This window comes from Podarcis liolepis, assembly GCF_965112155.1.
Source record: "Podarcis liolepis genome assembly, chromosome: 8".
NCBI classification, from domain to species: Eukaryota; Metazoa; Chordata; class Lepidosauria; order Squamata; family Lacertidae; genus Podarcis; species Podarcis liolepis.
The window spans coordinates 39,768,163-39,791,728 of record NC_139560.1 but is presented as its reverse complement, the minus strand read 5'-3'; the positions used below and the strand labels follow the sequence as shown (position 1 = coordinate 39,791,728).

At 39.1% G+C, this 23,566-nt stretch overlaps 1 protein-coding gene across 21 annotated transcripts in view; it reads right to left on the bottom strand.

Moving 5' to 3' along the window:
* Positions 1-708: 708 nt before the first annotated feature.
* Positions 709-23,566, bottom strand: part of PCMTD1 (protein-L-isoaspartate (D-aspartate) O-methyltransferase domain containing 1) — a 32,750-nt gene continuing 9,892 nt past the window's right edge. For 7 of the 21 annotated variants that reach the window (XM_083518005.1, XM_083518004.1, XM_083518003.1 and 4 more), the window contains 7 exons: positions 19,471-19,557; positions 16,818-17,243; positions 14,264-14,366; positions 10,175-10,346; positions 9,198-9,218; positions 4,129-4,252; positions 709-3,279 (listed from right to left, as the gene is read on the bottom strand). In XM_083518005.1, coding sequence (XP_083374131.1) covers positions 2,909-3,279; positions 4,129-4,252; positions 9,198-9,218; positions 10,175-10,346; positions 14,264-14,366; positions 16,818-17,124 — 1,098 coding nt within the window. In that variant the 5' untranslated portion in view covers positions 17,125-17,243; positions 19,471-19,557 and the 3' untranslated portion in view covers positions 709-2,908. Of the gene's footprint in view, positions 3,280-4,128; positions 4,253-9,197; positions 9,219-10,174; positions 10,347-12,132; positions 12,245-14,263; positions 14,367-16,817; positions 17,268-18,731; positions 18,835-19,466; positions 19,558-23,566 lie in introns of those variants that run through there. The other 14 variants (XM_083517993.1, XM_083517992.1, XM_083517991.1 and 11 more) reach the window with 6 other exon arrangements.

Genomic DNA, 23,566 nt, shown 5'->3' with positions numbered 1-23,566 from the left:
TTTGTTTCTGGAAAAAGAGGTGCCAAAACTCACCATGAATGCTTCCCTTGTTCTTTTATAATGGCAATAGTGCCAATGATTTCCGGCTGAAAAAAAGCCCTGCATTTATTCAAAATATATCCATCCTTCTTGCTGGAGGAGGCCCAGTGTGGCAATTACTCTAGAATTTATTCCTTAGAGACATGGTACAGAATCCAAGCAGCAATCACATCCTCTAGCAAGCTAGTTCATTGCACCTGTGGCTTGTTATACAGTGGTACCTCGGGTTACAGATGCTTCAGGTTACAGACTCTGCTAACCCAGAAATAGTACCTCAGGTTAAGAACTTTGTTTCAGGATGAGAACGGAAAACACACAGCGGCGGCGCAGCAGCAGGCCCCATTAGCTAAAGTGATGTCTCAGGTTAAAAACAGTTTCAGGTTAAGAACGGACCTCCGGAACGAATTAAGTTCTTAACCCGAGGTACCACTGTAGTTAGTAGTCCTTACGTGATGTCATGACAGGCTATTTTACCTTTTGTCATTTTACACAAATAGCAATATACTGATATAATGATGTTCAAGCTTCCCAAGAACACCAGTGCTTTCAACTGTGGCATTATAAGTATATCTTTGAAGTGTTCAATTCTCAAACTTCAGATCACTAAGCAAAAAAGCCAAGCAAAAAGAAACAATAATTGAGTTTTAATCAGCACAAAATCACCAGACATTTTATTGTAATTATGACAAAAGTTTAATTTCGATTCATTTTGCATTTTTATACTTTTAAAAGTAAATATAAATCAAAGAATGTGAAAAAACCCACGAACACAAAAGAAACATTGCTTCTGTGACTCCAAAAATTACATAATGCATATTCATAACTACTCTATTATCTATCTGAACACGAGTACAACAGAATGGAAAAACACACAAAGTCATTCTTCAAAAGCCTCCTGACTAAAGGTCTCTCCTTGTAAATTATTTAATATTTTACTCTGTGAAAACTGAAAAAATATGAAGAAATTCCAAAAAGGATGAAATTCCAATACAAGGACAACTTGAATTTCAGAATGCCTAAAACTTCATTTCTTCTAATAAAATAAAATAAGATGTGCTATAGTCAATGCTCCCCACAGATAAACCTTCAGAACTACTGCAGTAGTTTTACTATAATAGGAAATAGGTTTTATTGCTGTGAAATAATGCTGACATACTTATTTCCAGCAATGAGTATATTTACTCATTAGTGTACATTTTCTGCAAACAACTCATCAAGCTAGTTATACCAGAAGAATTTTTTTATGGAGCTGAATTTTCAGTATTGCGAATATGGGGGGGGGGATTACTTGGCAAATTAAAGCATGAAATCCAACCTGTTAAGTAAAAATATGTATTTCATAGACAGTGACCAATTAAGTTATTATTTATATTGTAAAGTGGATGCTACAAACCATGAATGCTAGATCAGGTGCTGTTTAACTGGTTTCCATCTACAAACTATCAGGCTCTGAGAATATGTAAAATGCTCACCATATATCTTGATTTTATCTTAAGAATTTTAATTGTTTTATGATATAACTAGATAGTAAATAGTCCCCAAGGAATGCTTTTGATTGGGCCCAAACAAATCAGGTGTCCATAACAGCAGCAGTTTTTACAGCATATCTTGAGCTCCATTTTATTTCATTGATATTTTACACTAAATTATAAAGCTAGTGAAAATTACATAGTCCATCATGCAAAAATTAAAAAAACAACAACAACCAACCCCTTCAAGCAATGCCATTAAATAAACCAGTGAAGCAGGGGGCTGGCAGATGGAATATAGTCAAGCAATGTAAGCATACAAGCTTGCAATGCTACTAATAATTTCCAAAAGGAAGTGTATCAAGAGCAAATGTAGGAACTGAATGCCTTGTCTTAAATAAGTACAGATTCCACTTAAAGTGCACCTGCTTAACCTTTTTTCTTAAAAAAGAAAATCCTATTACAGCTATGCAAATAAGCGATACAAGCTAATCTTTTTACACATTCTACTCTATAAAGTAGTAAATAGTTGAAACCTAAATTACAATCTTTAATATATGAAATATGCTTTCTGTACCATGAACTTTAAAAAAGAAACTAAATGCTTATTCATAAATGCTGGAAAGTCTGAGAAATTGTTGACTATCATCGGCTGGTGTTAAAGAAACAGGGTTGTATTATATTTTTTAAAAATTTCATAGTCAACAAAAGTTTTTTAAGGCTCTTAAAGAGAAGCAGTCACTTTTCTTGAGATCTTTTGGCAAGAGAATATATAAAATAAAGTGTAGCAGGGCCTACTGACATTTTGGAACTTGAATGTTCATATATTTTTAAAGCCAGCTCATTCAGTGTCTGCACACAGTTATTGCACTCATGTATTCCTTGGAATACATTCACATCAACACAGTAACGATGATTGTGATACAGCCATGGCAAAAATAAAGTTTTCCAATTCAACATGAGATGAACTGCCCGTATGCTCAAAAACTTCCTCCAGAGAATTAATGCAGGCAGTTCTCATTTGATGTCTGAATGTAGTCATTCAATAATTCACACATATAAAATTTCACCAACTCTCATAAATACAAATTTGTCAGAGCGGAAAAGAGATTTATCACATGCAAACTCTTAATTAGTGTGGTATACTGCTTTGGAATATATTTCTATCAGAGTTAAAAGAGCATTTTTCAAAAGGTAACCAAAAATGAATTGAAAATAGGAGTTTACTGCTAAGTGCAAGTCCTTGTAGCAAAGTTAAGACAAGTTATGTTTCATTTTATCACTGCACTTTAGTCTTACTGAAAGACTACTGAATTCTGTCCATGTTTTTCTTAGTAAATGCTACATTTCAAGAATAATGGATCTATCAAGTAGGCATTATCACATCTACTTAAAACAAATTATTTTTCTCTATAGTATGTCAAGTACGATTTTAGAGATTCAGGAAGTGGTAGACTCATAATTCTCTCCCGCAATAAATTTATTGGGGGTTCTTCTGGCTTCAAGGCTTCACTGTGATCTTTCTCATCCTCTTCTTTGTTGTCTTCTTCCATCTTTTCATCTTCTTCACTATCTAGAGGCTGAGGAATGAGCTGATTGCCTACAAACACATAGGTGTTAATCCTGCGCCTACGGCACCGTCTGCGTTTGCGTTTGGGTGGAGGTTTTGGAATAATACCCTTGGCTTGCAACTCATCATTTATATAGTTTCTAAGAGTGCGCCTAATGTAGATTCGAGCCAAGTCCTGTAGATTCCTAACAGCACAGGGGGCTGAAAAGAAAGAGAAAATTAAGATTGCTCTCTAGGTCAAGTTATCTAAGAGCAGTACTGCAAATCGATGGTGAATTTTTAACTAGGTAAAGGAAATAACCTTTGAAAGAAGTAAAGGTAAAAATAATATACTATGAAATGGATGACAAAGATCAGTTATGTTGGCCAGTATCCAGTTAAAGGCAACTAGTTATACAGAACCAACAGAGTTTTAGACTTATTCTTCCTTGAGCAGTAGTTCCACTGACTCATGCTGCAGTTTTGAAATGGACAGTCAAGAGCACTTTGTTGATATGGCATGAGGTTTGGCCTGCCCACTTATTGGGGGTGGGTGGGTAATAATATCATGCCACTTTTTCATGACTATCTTGCCCAACAGTTGATAGATTACGAGAGAATTCTATCAAAAGAGTGGGGCCATAGAGTTATTATGTAGTTCCTTCAAATAGGTCCCCCTAATCACATATTTTTAAACCAGATCATGTTAAACAGAATGTAGCTCAGTTCATAGGTAATGCTAGATCAAATAATGATGAACATGCAGGTTCATGGTGTGAAGACTGCAGCCACTACACTTTTCCCACAGTTCTGCAGCTGCCATGCTATCCAGGGCTAAGGTTTGCTTCAATGTTACATATGAACTTGGGCTCATGGTTTGTCTCCGCCAGACAAATTGTGGGTGGTAGACCAAGAAAAATTGTTGATTACAGCTCATGGTTTGTCTGAAGTGAGAAACACCAAAAGCCTGAGTTCTGATGCAATACATTCTAATATAACTTTAAGAATATTTATATAAGTATCATCAGTAGCTGCGCCCCAAAGGAAAGACTAGAGTTAAATGGTACTTACGAAGTCCCACAGTATCATTTTTGCTGCTGTCACTCTTGCTTGGCTGCACAAGTGGAGCAAATGAAACAGCAAGGATGTTTTTGCTTTCCCAAGTATTTTGTCCAGTTCTCTGTATTTGGGTTAGCTGCATGGAATCATTTAAGTTTCAGACACAAAACAATTAAATACATGACTTCATCTACACCTGTCCAATTCTTATATGCTGGCCTTGCTCTGACATAACTACAGCTTTACCATCACAAGGCTAAGCATCAGAATCACATGCTTCCTCAGTCAGCGTAGCTGTGTGATCAGAAGCTCTTCCTTGTGTTTTATTAAGCACAGTTTATCTTTTTGACAGAACCTGAACAAACTGTTAGTCTTGAATATGATTACTGAAACAACCTTAGCTGGTTTCAATAAGCCACAGTTAAAATTAATCAGAGTCTGGGGTTCAGACATAATATTAAACTGTGCTTAATTGAAAATGGAAGTGGAAATATCCAAACCCCTCATGGCAACCTCAGAGGAGGAAGGAAGAGTATGCGAGCCCAACGCCTGCACTGGATTCTTCATGCAACAATAAGTCAAAGTTCATTGTTACATTCGAGATCACTAACCACATTTGGTTAATAAACTGAGATATGACTCTTGTGTTCCTGCATGCCATTCCCTGCGCCAGTGTTCAAAACTGCCATTGTTCAAGGCGCATTTTGTGACAGGGAATTTCATTAGTACAAGCAGTTTCTGAGCTCTGGCTGCAGTACTGCAGTACAGATTAAAACTGTAGAGTGGAAGGAAAGGAGAACCTTTTTCTGCCTCCCCATTTCCAGGTAACTCTCTGAAGACTGGAAAAGAGATCTTCTTAAGAATATTAGGAGGGTGGGCAGAGGAAGGACTAGACCATGTGAAAAATAAGCATAATATTTTAGCTGCAGTTCATTCATTTTCAGCTTTGTATTCTCGCTATTTTTTTAAAAAAGTCCCTAGACATTCCATTTTTGCATCCATAACCTAGGCTTAAAGTGCCATTATCTCCTAGCTTTCATATCTCAGTTTCTAACACTGCCCTGTGCTCCTATAGCAATCAGACCAGAAGTCTCTAATTAACCATAACTTCCTGCTTCAGCTGAACTGAGAAATTATGGTTACCATCTTTCAAACCACCCAGGATATTAACTAACTTAAACCATTATTTAAAATATTGCTCTGAAGTTGGCAACTCTAATTTCTTGGTGCGATGAAATGAGAAAGTGCTGGTTGTTTACCTGTACCTTTAGCTCATTGTGTAGTCATCTTTGCACACACACATACAGGTTTTGCACCTGTGCAAAGTGTCTTTCTGGAAGATTCTACAGCTAGGCTTGCATTTTGGTGGATGCTGCACTACCACCAGCTATGTGCACAGTTCAAATTTTTGAACAACACAGAGGCCCAAAATTGAACAATCTAAAAATTCCAAGACACACTAACCCCTGAAGATGGAAAGGACAGGCTGCATGTCCACACATATTTTCACTCACAAGAATTATGGGTACAGGAAAGCAACATGTCCATTTCCTTTGTAGTCTTTGCACAGCTACACACATGGGTAGAGTAATAAGCTGTTCCTGAAGGTAGGGGCAGGCACAAAAAACAAGTTGAGGAAGGCCTGTTGGAAGGAGGCACCTACCTAGAGACTGTTGAGTCAAGGGTTGCAACTAATGAGACTCTTCTAAGAAAAATGAGGAGCAGCAGCAACAACAACAACCCTCATGGAGTGCTAACAAACCCACTCCAGAACAGGACTGTTGCAAGGTGGCAACAAATTTAAAATACAGAAAAACACACTGTGAGCACAAGCTGAGAAGTGGCTACGGCAGATAAAAACTAAAGCTGGTCTGATGCTGGCCAGTTAGAAACACAGTGTGGCAAATTGCCAAGGCTTTTTTTCTGGATTGAGAAAACTAGGATGAAGTGGTGAGGGTCAATCCAAGAAAGACTAGCTATGGGAAGAAGGGGAGTTGTTGTGCAAGGGTTAGCTATCATGAGTGCATACTGCCACCTGAAAAGGGACTACAGAAGTGAAGAAGATGCCATCAACAAATCCCTGTCACATAGAAGTGGAGGCTAGAGGGCTCAATGGTGCAACTCCCTAGGAAATGTGTTGTTGTCAACATTTCTCTGAATCCCAGACTGCTGCTCAATGTGCACAGTTGGTGCTGAAAGTCTATACCATTACTAAACTTCACTGTACAAAGGGTAGCAGACATATTAATGGCCCTCCTTACATAAAGTAGCGGTTCTTGGTCTTGAGGAAGTCTGTAGGAAGTGAATCTGGACTTCTGGTCCAAACAGTAGTTAATCAGTCACCTCTACACCTACAACTGTTATCTAATAGTTGATTATATGTTCTAGCACCGTGGCACCAATCTTGAAAGATGCCGTTTGTGGAAGAACAAAGAAAAACCTCTTTGCCCCAAATGTTGGTGACATGAAAAGTTAATGCTATGTGCAATGCACAGATGCTGCCACTACCAAACACTTCAAGGGCTGCCGCAGCTAGATGAAAGGAAACCTAATGAATGCTCAATGATTCCTTCAGTGTCAATACCAAGTGAAGCTATCATTGAAAAGAGGAAAGCAAAATAAAAAGAAGTTGGGAGTGACATTGATATCAAGGATTCTTCACTCCTGATTCAAAGGCAGTAACAGTAAAGCCCCCACTGAAAAATGCAGCAGGGATAGATAGTGGCATTGAGACTCTTCAGCTTTGATATGGCATCTATGGCAGTTGAGTTACTGTGGGAAAAGTCTGCTGAGACCAATGCAACTACATAGCTTTGATCCTGAAGGAAAAACAATCTTCCATACTAAGCGAGAAGTGTGGGGGAAAGCGTGGGAGAAAGATGCTGGCACCAATTCCTTTATCACCCTCAAATAATAACAAGATAGTTGCCTGTGGTGCAGCCAGCTGGGATAAGACCTCAGCGTTCAGTAATGAAGCAATGGCAGCAGAGACTTTGCATTGTAAGTTAAGACAATTACAATCCCATCACTGAGGTTTTCCACACTGCTGTAAATCATCAGCAGATAAATCAGCTGAGATTCACACCAGCTGATTGAGGCATATCTTGTCCCTGATATAGAGGTGGTGGCAGCATAGTAGCTGTAGAGCTGGGGCAGTGCTGGTTGGGGCTGATGAGTGTTCAAGCAAACAACATCTGGAGGGCACCATGTTGGCTACCCTTGCGCTGCGATTGCCGCTGATATAGGCAGTTCTGTATGTGGGAATCTGCAATGGGGTGTTGTTTAAAGAGGAGCTCCCTTCTCTTTTTAATGGCACTGGCATGCCTGAAGGCTGTCATCAGAATGGCTGAAGCAGCAATGTCTTGGTGTCATTTACCACAGGTTTTACACTTTTTTTGGGGGGGAGACCTTAGAAGGGCTGAAGCCTAGTGACAAAGTGGTCACGCCAAAAGAATAGTCAAAACAAAAGGAAAAAAGGAAACTAGAAAAATGGAAAACAAATGACTGTAGCATATAGAAAAGCATAAAATGAACCTCAAAAGGAACTTTTTTTTACTTTAAACAGATGAAAAAATAAGGAAGAGACTCATAAACACTGAGAAACACTACACACAACAATAAGATAGCAAGGCTGAGCAGGATGACAAGAGATGCAAGGGGTTAAAGGAAAGACAGCTTTGGTGCAGGCCAAACCGGAAACTGACTAGGAGGAGGAAAAGCATTGAAACTTTGGGAAGGGTGATTCTGAGGGCATCTCTACCCGCATTTGTGAAATAATAGTATTGGGGAGTGGGGGAATCTAGTTAAGTTATCAAGTCTTCAAAAGATTTCATATGAGGTGTGTCCTGTGACATGAAAGAAAGTGGAGGAGAGGGAATCATGCCCCTTAATATATGCATGGGGGAGGAGGGCACATGCTAAAATTAGAGCCTAGCTATAGAGTCTTCTCAAAAGAAGCTCTGTGGAGAGGTACAGAACCCATAAGGGGCTCCACAGAGACTACTCAAAGAACTTGGATTAATTAGATGCCTCCTGGTCTGATTGCTTGTGCCTGCAGTGACTATGTGGAGGCATACGGCTTGCTCATTTTTCATCTTAATAAGCCTGGAAATGATTATCCAAACTAAGTCACTGTCTAGTACTTCTCACCTTGAGAAAAAGAAGAGAACATATTTTTAACTGGCGGAACAGGGAGCCTACATTTATTCTGTTACATTCAAACATATTTCACATAATTCCCAGTTTACTTTTAGAAACACTTTATGTATTCTTGCTAACTTTAAAAAGGGTTGCAGGTCTACATTAATTTGCAGGGTTGATATAAACAAAGAAAACTCAGCTACTTTTGGAATGTTTTAGTACAATTATATCATTGACTGAAATGCAAATTTGACTGATGCATGCAAATCCATGAATTGCCCAGGACAATGAGTATTTAAATACATATATTAATATGCACAATATCCAGAAATTAAAGATGCATAATTAAAACTAGTTGTGTATATCTGATGGGGGGAAAAGGATAAGTGTTCACATTGCTGAGAGCGCACAAATTTGCTTAAGAGGCCCTCCTTTGGTGTTTTCCAAGGATGGAATTAGAAGACATAATTACAGCAGTTTTCATTATTGGTTTTAAAATTCCTCAATACTTTATATATTAAAGATCTGTTAAGTCAGCATTACCTGTCCAATTTTCCCTGCAAACGTATTAAGCTTGCAATCCTCTGGGCAGATCCGCAATACAACTATTTATTTTGAAAGCCTTTGCTTCAGTCCAGTGTTGTTTTTCCTTAATGGATAGCTATCAGTGATTACTGAACAAGAGTGGTATGATGTAAACCTCTCAATTCAAAAAGCATCCATGCTTCCTTAAAATATAGTAGTAGAATGAGCTGTTTTGTGTATTGAGGAGAAATTATAAAGTTGTTATATAATATTTAATTGATGAGCATTCTTATTCTAAAGGTATTTGGTAACTTATTGAGCAAGGCAGGCTTCTTAGGGATACTGTCAGCTTGAGCAAGTCATGTATCAGTGTACCTACACATCCCCATCTGTAAAATGGAGATAATTATACTCACCGTAGAAAAGCCCTTTGATATCTATGAATGAAAAATAAGTACTAAGTATTATTGTATCACTAAACGTTTCATGTTTTTCAAAACATTCTGTCCTTGACTGAAAAGGAAAGAGAAAGAAATGTCCCAGTTTGCTGGTCACTGAGCATTACACTGTGCTTTAAAACATATATTCACTCTGAGTCCATACTTTCTAATTTGTCTGGATTTTTAAAGGACCAATTTCTGAATTACGGTTGGGTGCACTTACCTGTTGGCTAGATCCCTTGGTACTCCTGCTAACAAATGAACAATGAAATCATGCAAGACTTATCGGATGATCTGCATGTCCTGAGCAATTGCTTTATTCAAACATTAGCAAAGCAGCATGGGATCCAGTCACAGGGAAGTCAAAGGTATGCTATTTTGATAACATTACCATAGCTAGCTAAAGCTCAGTTTAAGAGATTAACTGAACAATGCTGAACATAAAACTATAAATAGCAGTAGTAGCACTGAAAGGGTAGCAGTCACTAATCAAAGTGCATTCTTAAACAGGCTGAACTGCAGCATGATGATGCCTTGATAACAGTGTTAATTTAAGAGCAGGGATAGATAGCTTGTCTGAAGGTAGGATAGAGGACTCCTGTACATATAAGCTTTTTGTTGTTATGAACACATTAATTGGCCACTCAGTTTTTGTGGCACAACAAAACCAGAGGGGGGCTCTGTCAGAAAAAAAATTGACTAAAGGCCAGGGATGGTCCTAATAAGCTATAATGTGCACAACTGGGATCTCTGGAAGTCAAAGGAAAGAGAAGAGTGAGATTATGTGGTCTATTGTTTCGATGTTGCTATTCTCTGCTTTAAGGTTTACAAAATACCTTTGTATTCACTGTACTGAGGCAACTGACATTAAGAAAGTCATTACGAGTCCACACACAAGAGAACTACTTTTTATCTGTTACAACTAAACACACATGACAAACATACTTAATCACCTGATCTTCAATAGGCATAACTAGAATGCCCCCAATTTTCAATAATATTTTCATGTAGTTCTCATGGTCTTTTTGTACACCAGCTCCGCAGTAAATCCGGTCATATTGATGACTATCTGATGAGATTTGCAAGCAGTTGCCAACTACGAAGGCAGGTTCACAAAATTCAAATCTGTGGATAAAACAAACATTTCATGTTTTTATAGATACCATTATAGAAAAACACTAAATTGCACTTAAAATCGCACTTTTTAGTTGTCCTTTGGCATATCAGAGAAATTTGAGAACTAATGGGAATTCAGCATGAGTATGGACAGTTTATTGTAATGAATAGCACTTACTGCAACTGCATTATCTTGATGGTATATAGTACTTAGATTTACCATGAACACAATACATCTACATTTATTATAGCCAAATTTCAGTTACAGCTGCACATTTTAAGTTTCATTCATTTCACTGGACTTGAATCTCTGAATGTGTTTTACTTACATATAAATTCAAATTCAAATATATACACATTGCCTTTAGTTGACAAGATCCTTTATATGAATTCATAACATGTAGTTCATATTGAAAACATTCCCTAATTATATGCACTGAGTCAGTGAGAACTCTGCAGTTCCACTCTTCAGAACAACTTTTCAAATAATTGGACATAAAGAAATCTTGCCTTGCCCCCTTCTTTAATGATCTGTCAATATATGGCAAAAATATTCATTTTTAAAAAGAAAGTTGGGCCTGTGTCAACTCCTCTTAGTTTTTAATTTGCTGTGGGGTTAAAAAAAAATCTAAGAATTTTGATGATACTGTCTCTGGATCTTGTTTTACTTGTTGTTCCTATTATTATTATTATTTGTTCTGTTTTGCCACTTTTAATCTTTTAACTCTTTTTAGCTGTGACAAGGGGACGCAGGTGGCGCTGTGGGTTAAACCACAGAGCCTAGGACTTGCCGATCAGAAGGTTGGCGGTTCAAATCCCCGTGATGGAGTGAGCTCCCATTACTCAGTCCCTGCTCCTGCCAACCTAGCAGTTCGAAAGCACATCAAAGTGCAAGTAGATAAATAGGTACCGCTCCAGAGGGAGGGTAAATGGCATTTCCGTGTGCTGCTCTGGTTCGCCAGAAGCGGCTTAGTCATGCTGGCCACATGACCCGGAAGCTGTACGCCGGCTCCCACGGCCAATAAAGCAAGATGAGCACTGCAATCCCAGAGTCGGCCACGACTGAACCTAATGGTCAGGGGTCCCTTTACCTTTTCAGCTATGACAAGGAGAATCTGAAACAAGGTATTGCAACATGGAGTGCTCCTGTTCAGGTTTCCAGCCACTCCACTCCCATTACCACTCTCTCCCTTTTTTTCTAAACTTGATCTCCCAGCAGTTATCATTCAATCCCAACTGAGCATGACTAGTTATCACTGGGGTGGCTTCCCCCCTTGTACATGCTTGGTAGCATTTTGACTACAGAGAAGTGAGTTTGTTTGTTTTTAATAGATTTTTGATTAAAGCTTAAATTAAGATATACAAATATTAGTATCAACTACCGAATATCTTCTTTCAATACAAAAAGGTAACTAGCTAATCTAAATTAAAACAAAAAGAGAAGAAGATAGAAAATAAAAGAAGAATAAAAAAAGAGAAAAAGAGGCAGGGCTTCCAACTACAACTCCCATCATCCCCGACAACTGACCATGTTGACTGGAGCTGATGGTAATTGTAGTTCAACACCTGGAGTGCACCACATCAGCTACCTCTGCCTAGATTCATAGGACACTGATGTGAGAAATCCACAAGAGGATAGAGCTACTAAAGGCAGAAGAAAGACACAAGGTCACTAAAAGGTGCACCAAGCACAGATACGAGCCAATTAAAAAACCAAAAAGCACAAAGCCATTTTCTCCATTTCATCCTTTCACTTTCCACCTATATGCATGCAGATTGAGGTATCAGAACTTACCCTGAAAAGTCGGCAACTAGAGCGCCTCTTCCACGCATGTGTGTGGAGCGATCGAGCGCTTCTGTGTGTGCGGTGAAACCCGGAAGTATACACTTCCGGGTTTGCCGCGTTTGCAAGCTGAAAAGATGCAACATGAACCTAATGCAACACGAGGTATGACTGTACTATGCTAGCTGGATTAGCCAAAGCAGACATTGCAATTTTGTTAGTAGCAGATTTTAGGCACTTTTAGACAGAATACCACCAGCAGCAGGTGTCCAACAGTGTTATGGATTTGCAACTGTGTGTACTTAGGGAATTTCCATGTGAGAAATGTAATTTATGGCCACCGAAGTTAGACCAGTAATAGTCATTTTAACAATGCATCTGTAGGTAGATGCTAACACACTGCCCAACCAGATAACAATTACCACCATACCTGATTTATGTGCCAAGATACAATTTTAAAACAGAAAGTGTTCCATAATACACAAAATCTGAAATACATGGTGTAAGCCCTTTCATTCTAACCAATAACAAATAGCCAAAAATATTAAAAACCACAGACACATACAGTAGGTAAAAAAAAGGTAAAGGACCCCTGACAGTTAAGTCCAGTCACAAGTGACTCTGGAGTTGCTGCACTCATCTTGTTTTACTGGCTGAGGGAGCCAACGTTTGTCCACAGACAGTTTTTCCAGGTCATGTGGCCAGCATGACTATGCTGCTTCTGGCGAAACCACAGCAGCACACAGAAACGCCGTTCACCTTCCCGTCAGAGCAGTACCTATTTATCTACTTGCACTTTGATGTGTTTTCGAACTGCAAGGTTGGCAGGAGCTGGGACTGAACAACAGGAACTCAATCCGTCATGGGGATATGAACCGCCGACCTTCTGATCGGCAAGCCCTAGGCTCAGTTGTTTAGACCACAGCGCCACCCGTGTCCCTATGGTTTGGCATAGTAAAAGGTAAAAAGGTAAAGGGCCCCTGGATGGTTAAGTCCAGTGAAAGGTGACTATGGGGTTGAGGCGCTCATCTTGCTTTCAGGCCGAGAGAGCTGGCATTTGTCCACAGACAGTTTTTCCGGGTCATATGGCCAGCATGACTATGCCGCTTCTGGAGAAATCGGAGCAGCGCACGGAAACGCCATTTACCTTTCTGCTGGAGCGGTACCTATTAATCTACTTGCACTTTGACGTGCTTTTGAACTGCTAGGTTGGCATGAGCTGGGACTGAACAATGGGAGCTCACCCAGTCGCAGGGATTCGAACCGCCAAACTTCCGATTGGCAAGCCCAAGGCTCAGTGGTTTACACCACAACGCCACCCGCGTCCCTGACACACAGAGGTGCTACAATTTAAAATATTTTCAAATTTTCAAATATGTTATATAGTCCAATCTGAAGCTCAGTTATATTTAGAGACACAGTAGTCTTCTAGTATAACAATCTAGTTTATTCCTGATATGTGAAAAAGCATACTCAAAAATCTGAGCACAGGACTGGGGTGGGGAAAGATATTGCAAAGGATTGATGGATCCCCTTAATCAGCAGTAGATATAGCAAAGACATTGAAAGAGAGTTCACAATTACTGATAATGCAATTGCAGTGAAGCAGGCATGATTAAGCTTTTTTAGCCCAATGGTTGCATTCTCTTGTGGGTAACCTTTCTGGGAGCTAGAAGCAAAAAGTAGGCAGAACAGAACTATGAATTTTACCTTTGTATATCAGGCTACATTCCAACCACACAAGGTTCAGAGGATTCTACATACACAAACCCTTCTGCCTCTCTATCCAGGAAAGCAAGAGGCATTATTACAATTCAAGAATACAGTCCAACCAGGCAAAAGCAGTTCTTGAGAGTGCAGCCTGGGGGCTAGATAGAGGGGCTAGAAAGATGCATTTGGCCTCAGTTTCCCATCCCTGTGATAAAGCCCCCACTCATAATGGAAAATCCAGATACCCATCTCCGTATTTTGAAAACTTCACAATTTAAAATTGTATTGCAAACTTGCGTGAAATACTATGTGGCTGCAATAATTAATAGTATAGGCTTGCTTTAAAAATCCCAGAAAAATATGCATGTTTTACTTCCACCATACAATAACTGTTTACGGCCACAAAAACGAGCCAAGCAGACAACATACTTACTTATCAAAACTATCACTATATTTTATGAAGCTCTCCAGTTTTTCCTTGGCATATTCCACCACATCTGGATGAAGTTCTATTCCATGATTTATTCCAAAAGGGCCTGTAAATTAAGAATCGGCAACAATTTAAGCCTCACTAAATCAAAGAGTGCCTTGTATATGAAGATGGACATTTCATATGAACACTAAGCAACTTTAAGCCAGTACAGTATTTGGGAAGTGAAGAAATGTGAGGAGAAAAAGAGAGGAAAAGAGAGGAGGAGAGGAGAGGGGGAGAGAGAGAGAGAGAGAGAAAGAGAGAGAGAGAGAGAGAGAGAGAGAGAGAGAGAGAGAGAGAGAGAGAGAGAAGGGACTGTTTAATGAAACTCTTTGTCTTATCCAAAACCCTAGTTTCAAGCTGAAAGAGTTTAACAAGGAAATTTCAGCACAGCCGTAGCTCTAGTATTCCCCTCTCCAGTCACATGGCTGGCACCTGCTGGGCTCATTGGCTTGTTCCTTATGCATTTCTGCTCTCATGCTTGGATCCTGATGAAACTACACTGATTCCTGGTCATGCCCCTCTGAGCTTCAGAACGTGTGACCAGGTTGGTAAAAATGGTGCCTCCAACTTAGAGCTAATGGTTCCTGCTAGGCCATAAAATGAAGTGGGGGGGGGGGAGTGTATTAAAAAAAAGGCTTTCAACCCCAAAGCTGCAATATGTGTTCATAATGGACAGGTTTTAATTATTTCATCTAGGATGACAAAAATGATGTGATCATTTATACAGACAACCTTGAAATGTTTAACTAGAGGACCAGCTTTATTCTCCCTTTGGAGATAGCTTAATTATGGGATGGTTCCCACACTACATTTTCCTTCCCAACTGCTACTATTCACATGCCTGTGACAGTGTGAAGAAATGCAAGTAAAAACCAAGCTGGAGACAGACATAACCAGAAATAATGTCTACAGTCACACAACAGTATCTTTCATAGTACTGAGATTGTGTCAGTTCCTGTAACTTTATCCAAGTGTTTAATTTAAGTGTTGGTCAAGGATCTGGAAGACCATGTTTAGCGAACAGTTTAGAAAGGTTGTCAACACATAACTTGCTCAAAATATTTCTACCAGAAGAGCTGTTTAATTATGACACTTACTTTAGAAGAGAAATTTGAAGTATGCCTGTTTCCTCTTATGTCATCTTTCGCAGAAGGCATCTGCAAATATCAGGTACTCTACAGCAGTGCAGTTAAAGCATGCAAGCTACATGGGAATTGAGTTGATACCTGCACTGATCACTGCTAATGCAAATAAACTAGCAGAACAGCAGAGGCAGAACAGTAGCTAAACCATCCACCATAGCTCCAACTTTCACACATGCCAGTAGTTTGATACCTTCCTGTTCAACTTTCCATGTTGCTGGAGAAGTTGCCATCTAGAACTGCTCATAAGAATATGCACCCATGTGTATATGTACTTCAACACAAGCACCTTTGAAGCAATGCTCCATTACTAGCAACAAAATGATTTATGGATTTAAAGTTCAGGAGATGCTTGGGAAAGGTATCAAAACATTTAATTACTTAGATAAAGTTACAGAATCTCATGCCATGAACAATTCAAACCATCTATCAAGAAAAAAAATATAAATTTCATCCCATAAATTTTGTCAATGCTGCATTAAGCGAAGAGGTATTTTATTCCCCACAAGAGGGAGCAGTGAGCTGACAGTCTTACTCCTGCTTTCCCTAGAATGAATAATAATTTTCAGGGGTTTCCCCATGTCATTAAAGATTGACTTATTTATTTGTTAGTTTCATTAATAGTTTTAATACCTTTTTTTAAAAAAACACTATTCAGAACAAAACTGCAGGGAATGCAAGAGATCCATGGTTGGACTCTATTTCCACCTTTGGCTAAACCATCTGCAGAATCTCTCAAATTTGGATCAGAACAGAGATGCTCGGAATATAACATTCCTTTTCTGATCTATATCCCTGAGATATGATTTGCCATAATGTGTAACACAAGAGGTACTACCAGCACAGAAAGAATGGGCTATATGACCCCTTCTCCCTAGCATTAATGTCCAAATCCTACTGCTCTACCCAGTTTCTTTGAACTACCAGCACTGGAAATCCAATCTCAGATCTCCCATATCTCATGTTGTTTGGCCCTAAGTAAGAATGCAAGTGAAATACTCAACTCTCATTTCTAAAATAGCGAAATAATAAATAAAACACCAGTTAAGAAGTGAGGAATCAAGAGCAAAAGGTGGAGGTTGCATTTGAAATTCCTGAATAATATTTTAAGGCATTGAAGTCAATGTACATTAAGCACAATTCATCTGGAAAACCTCCTTATAAAGTGCTATGAAGCTAAATAAATAAATAAATAAATAAATAATAATAATAATAATAATATCTTTATTGTCATTGCCCCCTTCGGGGAAAACGAAATTACTAAATGACAGTTATGCATGCACACAACTGTAAAACTGAGATTCTTAATAAATTTCATCTGCCATAAAACATATATTATTAACATTTATTTTTTTTTAAAAAAGTATTACCTAATATTAATCCCACCATTGTGCTTAAATAGCCGGTTCCACTACCCAGATTAAGAAAAGACAATCCTGGCTGAAGTTTCAAAGCTTCCATGACTTCAGAATAAATGCAAGGGGCTGATAAATGTATATTTCCATGCTTCCAAGCCAAATCTTTATATGCATTGTCCCTATAGCCTTCCAGGTAGTAGTCACCACGATCAATAGCTCTGAAGGCTTGCTCCACTCTGTCAGTGCGAATATATTGTGCTTCTTTCAAGTTATCAATTAAATCATCATTGTCTTCTCCTGCACTCACAGCTCCTCCCATGGTGATTTTCTATAACAATTCAATTAACTCCGGCAACACATTGGCAGGCCCTTGTTTGACGTTTCCATGTAGAAGGGAATCCAATCCCGTCAGGTTCAATACTGCTTTGCAAGAGGATCCTAAAAGATTTTTAAGAGGACATGCTTTTATTTTCACAGGTTATTAAAAAAAATATCTAATTGAACACAGGGTACGGAAGCTAATAATATTAATTTGTGCCTAATATTTTGAACAATGCAAGTATGAATCAACCAACCCAAGTGTTTGGTGTACAACTAAAGTTCTTATTGTTTGTAACCATGAGCACTAATAGGTCAAAGTAATCCATACCAAATGGAGCAAGGTCAAAACAAATGTACATTTGATTCTCAGGTAGATATAGCGCTATTAAAAGAAAGGAGCACACATATGAAATACACAGGAAAACACGCTGAGAAACAGAAACAGAAAAGGAAAAAAGAAAGTTGTTTCAGTGCCACAGTACCAACAATCAATACAAAACATAACAGTATTGTGTTATTCTAACTGAATATAAGGATGCACAAGTTGGCACTCAGCCTCCTGTCTAAATCGCTACACCCACTAAAAGGAAAACATAGGATAAGCCCTGGATTGTATGGTGATTTTTATTCTATTATCAAAGCTAAATGTCCGGGGGAGGGCAGAGACTTCATGCAGTAAAAGGTTGGGTTGAGTCTTCAACTGCCCTGAGAAAAGTATCTTGTATTGTTCTTAGAAAAAGGACAAAGCCAAAGAATGTAACTAATCTCTAGTTTTGTTTCAAGGTCGGTTCAGGGAGAATTGCACCAGCTAACAAGGTACAGAGAAACCAAAACAAGACACTTGTTTGATTCACTCTTTAAAACCCAGTTAGAATCAAGGAGCTTAATTATCCAGTTTTGGTCTACAGTTCCCCCCCTGAAAACTCTGCATATTGTATACTATTTATCTTTCCCATTTCCATGGAGCAGCAGCAGCTACTTATGCATGGTAGTGAAGGGGCAAATATGACATGTAAAACTTGCAATGAGATAAATTAATCTTGTTCGTCCTGAAAGGAATGTGATTTATTTTCAAAAAGAAGTTGAGCTATATTCTTTTTGGTTCACACATTACATTAGCTTTTAAACAACTGTCGGCTGCTCAGCCAATGCATTGAAGTATGGATTATAGGGGATGCATTGAAGTGTGTGTGAGTAGAATAGTACAAGAGAGGCAATGCCAACATAAGGGCTAGCTCCAGGAATGCCCCTACCACAAAGGACATTGGACATGACCTGGCCTGTGGGAAAGAAGAAGAAAGATGGAGGCAGGCAAATATAACATCAGGATGAATACAGAACAAAATCAAGGTGGCTTATAAACAAAATGAAAGCCTGTAACTTATATAAACAACTTAAAATGAAACTTTATAACAAAAAAATTCAGACAAATAATGTTAGTATACAATAATAATGTTAGTATACAATAATACTAACAAACTAGTATGCATATATAAATCAATAAATAGACAAACAATTAAGTACATTATTTTGGGCATGAGACAAGAGTGCATGATCATATTTATAGCATGCTGCAACAAAATTCCTTTATTGATTGAAAAATACATACCTTACAGTCTTCCAAAATGCAGCAATACAGAGCCCCCAAAGAAGTTTTCTTCCGACAGTGATAATTTGTTCCCTTAAAACCAGCACCTTAAACCTGATCCTGTACTCCACCGGGAGCCAGTGCAGCTGGTATAGCACCAGGTGAATGTGATCTCGCAGCGAGGACCCCGTAAGGCGTCTCGCTGCAACATTCTGCACCCGCTGGAGTTTCTGGGTCAGTCTCAAGGGCAGCCCCATGTAGAGCGAGTAATAATAATCCAGTCTGGAGGTGACCGGCGCGTGGATCACAGTGGCTAGGTCAGGGCGAGAGAGGTAAGGAGCCAACTGCTTAGCTTGGTGGAGATGAAAAAATGCTGCCTTTGTTAGGCTCTCAGCACAACATGGAAGAATGCCCCATATATTTTTCCCTATAAGATTCCTCCATTTGCATTGGGAAGGGCACCTATCAACCCCCTCAGCATGCATTTTGAATCCACCCACACAATTTCTCCAGATAGGAATGCTAAGTGCAGGGATGGCTCCTAAATATGTTTGTTAGTAACTAAAACCCTAGGCTGGAGAAGTTGGCATTACCAGTACTGGAACAGGGCTTAAGAGGTTGCAACCTCAAATACTGTACAATCAAATCCTAACAATTTTGTATCCTTTTAACTATTATCTAATTAATATTCATTAACCAAAGCCCTATTTTGTACTAAAACAATCTACTTACTGAAATAAAAAGGGAATCACTTACCTAGAAAAATGGTAATTCTAGGGAAAAGTCTTCTGGCCTATCTTTCCTTGACTGTATTTTTCTGCAAGTATCATCATCACAGAATTACTGTAAAATAATAAAGTTAATTATTTTAAAGCATTTATAAACCGTTTAATATTTTTAAAATTCCTAAGTGGTATACAATATAAAAAACAAGCAACACAATTAAACAAACAATATCATTAAAACAAAATTCAATCTAAAACTAATAAAGCAGAATTATAAAAGTATATGCAGGGATATAAAAGCAAGTAAAACAAATTCAGGGGATTCAAACACATAAAACAGGGTCCAATCTTATGAGTCAGGGACCACCTGGGCACCACAATCTTTACAAGATGTCTGAAACAGCCGATGGTTGCTCAGTCACATATTGCAGAGAAAGGGGCTACCACAATACAGGGGCACAGCAGGGTTGGAGGGAACTAGTATTATATATTGAATTTATATACCCAGGGGTCTCAGGGCAGTTCATGGAATAACCACTGTGAATGACAAGCTGTGGTCCAAACCACTGAAAGTGCTTTATCTACATTATTAGATCATGTCAATGAAAAATAGATTCCATAAAATTGAGCAAGATGTGTTGGGACACCTCATCTAGCTTTGTAATTATGGTAACATGGCAAACATGTCACAACAGGCCTCTGTTGGCTCCAACACTATTCCTGGGACATGTGTCAAAGGTCCCTTCACCACACAGAAAAGCACTGATGGCCAGGCGCTTGAGAATGCAAGGGAGGCACCAAAGTAAGTCTTCTTTGCCACCTTCACCTCCTGCAACAGGCATGACAATAGGCACATGTTCAGTCAACCTCACACTGAATCTTATCCCACTTGCATTCTAGCCTCACAAATCCTGTTTCATATCTTGGAACATCCTGGGGGAGAAAAGGGATGGTTCCAAAGTGTCAGAGTTCAGTGGCAATCATATCAACTTCCCGGAAAATCTTGTCATTTCATAGACAGCCCAAAGAGTCAACAGAATTTCCAGTTCTGGCTTCTGGAAAATCCTGCAAAGCATTCGGGAATTCTTTGGATTCTGCAAATCCCTAAGGATGAATCATCCTAATAGGTCCTACATCTATGGATGAACAAACTACCCCAGATAGTTGTCTAACCACAATTCTCTGTCTCTCTCACACCCACACACCAAAAATGTTCGTATGTGCTGTGTCAATGACAACTTGGGACAACCCCATGTTTGCCACAGAGGCCATGAAGACCTCAGTTGGCTCAGTCAAGGTAACTTTAGCATGGATACTGTTGACTTCCAGTACCAGCGTCCTGGGGTTCTTCTGCATCACACTTCAGAGCACTTTTGCCAGATTATTCAGGTATGCGACTGGGCAGCAAGCTGGGTGGCATACCAACAGCCCGAATTTGTCCAATCAGAAGATACAGGCACCTGTATGCCACCCAAGTGTGGAGAGATTTCAATGATGAAACTTTTATGGAGTAGAGTTATTTGGGGTGCTGCTGCTGCAAATCAAGCCTGCATACAGTCACAGAAATCAGACATGATTTATTTAAACCTTTAAGATCAACTTTCTAAGTTTCTAATTCCTGTATTCCTGAACAACCATGCACACTAATTAGATGCCACAACAACTAAAATGTATGTTTGCAACCAAAGACACACTTTATGCTACCCAGGACAGTCGACAGTCCAGGACTATAACCTAAAATTCCTGAGCATGAAGCCCACATGCAATTCAAAGTACATAGTTTATATCTGCTTATCAAGAGGATTTATAAATGAATGATTTGTGTTTGATTTGCACAATGCTAAGACCACTAAGTGAGAACACCTACCTGAATACTAAAAGTGGTCAAAATTCTTTACAAGGACTAGTAGTTATTACTACTGGTCAGAAATGCATTACTTTGAGTAAATGTTCATCTGCACTATTTGGAATCTAAATAGTACTAATTTGCACACTAATTAATACAACATATCATCTATTCCATCTTATGTATCATGCAGTGTGTACTGCATCACAGCTTTGTGCAACTGACTTTAACTTAATAGGCAGTATCCAATACCAGGGCAAAGGATGCTTGTGCAAGGGAATATCCTGATACTTCCTCTTCTACATTCTAATCCTGTGTGCCTCCCTATAGCTTCTCTCAATGTTGGGTAACACCCTACCTCTCAGTAAAGGTATGCTGGAGGGGAGAAATCAGGTAGAAAAACCTTTCATGTGCATAGAGTCTGAGTTATTTTGACTTCTTAAGTGCTCAGTATACAGCCATGACCATGTACCAGCTACTAAACATTTACTGCATACTGCAGCATGCACTGCAAAATATATCTGCCTACTTGTTTATCATTTGTATACCAATTATGTTTTGCAAGCACATATTTAATTCTGGAATTTTAAGGAAAACTGACCCGAAGAGCAAAATTTCATAAGACACAATAAAATAATGATTTGTGAAACCCTATTTATAAAAAGTGCATTTCTGTACTACTTAGGAAGCACTAGGTAAAGGTACCCCTGATTGTTAGGTCCAGCCATGGACGAATCTGGGGTTGCGCATTCATCTTGCTCTATAGGCTGAGGGAGTCGGCGTTTGTCCACAGACAGTTTCCAGGTCATGTGGCCAGCATGACTAAGCCACTTCTGGCAAACCAGAGCAGCACACGGAAAAGCTGTTTACCTTCCCACCAGAGCAATACCTATTTATCTACTTGCACTTGACATGCTTTTGACGTGCTTTGGTGGGCAGGAGCTGGGACTGAACAACAGGAGCTCACCCCGTCGCGAGGATTCAAACTGCCGATCTTCCAATTGGCAAACCCTAGGCTCTGAGGTTTAGACCACAGCATCACCCGCGTCCCTTAGGAAGCACTAGGCCTCTGACAAAATAGTGTTTAGGCATTTGTTGCTAGTACATGCCTTGTTTTTGTTCAGCCTACTGTCGTACTAAAAAACAGTTTTAATATAACATAAAAGTAGGTATTTTGATTTACCAGCTTTTGGAAAGTATCATCAATAATGTGATCATGTTGAATGCTAACAATACTAAAGTAAGTGTCTATGGAAAGAAAGCTATCAACACTAACAGTTATAACCTGATACACAGTGTGCACAGCCAAATGAAAAACAACACCAGAGTCTAGAAACAACTACTATTTGATACAAGTTAGAAACATACAGATTGAATTACATTAAAAGTCTGATTACATTAAGTTTCTAATTTTGTTAAAGATGTCCCCACAATAATCTCTTGAATAGTAAATATTGCCAAGCAGTCCCAAAGGAGAGCTGACTCTTCAACGTACTTTCACCTTTTTGTTTTCCTTATCAATAGATGTTAAATGGGCAGGGTGAGGTCGGAGAAAGAATTATGATAATATCCATACTTAGACCAAAGTTGCTTTTTGTAAAAACACTCAGAATCAAATACAATTATTACAAACACAACTTTTTTTGTTGTTGTTTTTAAAAAGAAGGATCCCCATATGAACTATGTTTCCTTTTACCTATTGTTGCCATTCTTTAGTAAAAACTGGTAGTTAAGCTTGCTTGAAACATGTATTTCCCCTTCTGGGTTAAAAGCACCTTAGGGGGATATTTCAGTAGGAAAACTACCTGAGAGGAACAGATTAATAAGCTCATCAGCCCAGTGCCAATCCACCACAACAGTCTGCTGCATTCCTGAAGCAGTGAGAGATGAGAACCAATGTGGTGTAGTAGACAATAGCAACGGACAGGGATGGGAGAGACCCAAGTTCAGAACCCACATGGCCTAATCTACCTCACATTAATAGCTCCAGTATTGTGAGCATATGAGTTAAGGACTGATTTCTATTCTGAGGTCCTTTAAATAAGTGAGGAATAAAAATTATAACGAATAACACATAAAACAGATACCACCATAGCTTAGAACAGGGGTCAGCAACCTAAGGCCCATGGGCCGCTAGCGGCCTGCGGAGGTCGTTTAGACCAGCCCATGAGCCACCCCCAAAAGAGTGGCCCGCTTACGCGCTGTGCTAAACCGGCGCAGCACAGCGACTTGCTCCCGCGGCGCTGGAAATCGCGTCTGCGCAATGCTGGAAATCGTGGGC